This window comes from Atta colombica, unplaced genomic scaffold (assembly GCF_001594045.1).
Source record: "Atta colombica isolate Treedump-2 unplaced genomic scaffold, Acol1.0 scaffold111, whole genome shotgun sequence".
NCBI classification, from domain to species: domain Eukaryota; kingdom Metazoa; phylum Arthropoda; class Insecta; order Hymenoptera; family Formicidae; genus Atta; species Atta colombica.
In genome coordinates this window covers 1,117,912-1,119,603 of record NW_017259197.1, presented here as the reverse complement: position 1 = coordinate 1,119,603, position 1,692 = coordinate 1,117,912, and the positions used below count along the sequence as shown (strand labels likewise).

General features: G+C 24.2%; 1 protein-coding gene across 1 annotated transcript in view; it reads right to left on the bottom strand.

Annotated features, from left to right (window-relative positions):
* The window catches only part of LOC108693928 (mitochondrial basic amino acids transporter-like), a 3,208-nt gene extending 1,522 nt beyond the window's left edge, over positions 1-1,686 (bottom strand). Inside the window, exon 1 of the mRNA XM_018203142.1 lies at positions 1,447-1,686. Coding sequence (XP_018058631.1) covers positions 1,447-1,486 — 40 coding nt within the window. The 5' untranslated portion in view covers positions 1,487-1,686. The remainder of the gene's footprint in view (positions 1-1,446) is intronic.
* Between the last annotated feature and the right edge of the window lie 6 nt (positions 1,687-1,692).

The window sequence follows — 1,692 nt, the reverse complement described above, 5'->3', positions numbered from 1 at the left end:
AGTTATTATGTTTAAAATAAATAAAATATATTAATAAAATATATCAATAACATCTTTATACTGTTACTACTATAAAAAAGATTGGAAATTCAAATTATATATCTCATGGGGATGGGAGTACAGCTACTTATGAATGAAACGTATTACTCATAAAAAATTACAAATAATGTTTATAAATAAGACGTAAAATGACACAATCACTTATAAAATGTGTTTTTACAAAATTTTATTAGAAAATAAGAATAATAAATATACATATACATATATAAAATAATAGATAATACCTTATTCTAAAATTTGTTGCATATATTACAAATATTAAGATATAAAGTAATAGATAATATCTTATTCTAAAATTTGTTGCATATATTACAAATGTTAAGATATAAGATATTAAGACACTCCTAACAATTTAAATTACTAATAATTTAAATTAATAGCAATTTGCATTTGTTATTAAACTTTTCACTAAGGTGATTCAGCCAGGAACAATACGCAACACGACGGATATATTTTCTATATTTCTCGTAAGTTACTTGGGTACAGCAAAAATTTCTCACTTATTTTTTTCTGTATATATGGCGTAAATATTGGCTGCATTCAGCAGAGAAAACAGCTTTGCAACTATTGTAAAATTCTTCAATATGATTGGTCTTGCCCTTAGTTCCTCATGGAATTTAAATGTATAAACTAATGATATTCAAGAATTTTACAACAATTGCAAAGCTGAACTTCTCTCTGCTGAACGCAGCTATTGGCTTTATTCTATCTTTCAGAGATGTCTAAAAGAAGTTTTTATGACATCTTTAACGTCTTTTATGTATTAATATTATCTGGATTGCTATATTGTATATTTTGTATTTATTAAAACTTGCCTGATGCAATAAAAAGATTGAATAATTTTATAACACTTTCTTTTAAAGATATAATTTATTGTTCTAATGTTATAACAAGTTAAAACATAAACTAATATAAATTAGTAGAATTGTTAATTGTGTCAGTTTGATAAAACAAAGAAATTATAAAATTTTCTAAATGTATTAGTCTTGATCTGTGATAACCAAGTCATATGATAATATATGATAACATATGATAATTGTTTCTTATTATTGATTATTTTAAATCAATTACAAATTATATAGGGTGTTCCACAGGAACTTTGAAACTAATTCTCGAACTCTGTATAAAAAACAAATAACTTTAACTTCCATTAACACAAGTGAATCTTTTTATTTAAATAACGTAAATATCATATGAAAAGTGAATGATTCCAGTACTAATTGCACATTTTTATCAAGCGAACGACAAATTTTAAAAACAGTAAATAATTTTAATAATATAAATTATATCAAAACGCTTAAAGAAAAACATAATTAAAATTTAAAAATATCTAATTTAAAAATATATAAAATCAGTAATTTTATTTGTGTATACACAAAACTTTACCTCCCAAACATCCAGCAAAGAAATCAAGCGGATAAGCCATCTTTGCCCTGTACTATCTGCAATGACCTTCCACTTGTAATATTGTCTGCTTCTATAAAGCTCGTCTTCAAATCTCGTTCCTTTTAAATATGCATCGAAAATCGTATAAGTTGTAGATCGGTTAATTATAGAGGCCAATAAATTCGAATCCATGAAAGACTGATAACTGATTCCTTTAAATTAAACTTTAAACAAAATAATATCCAC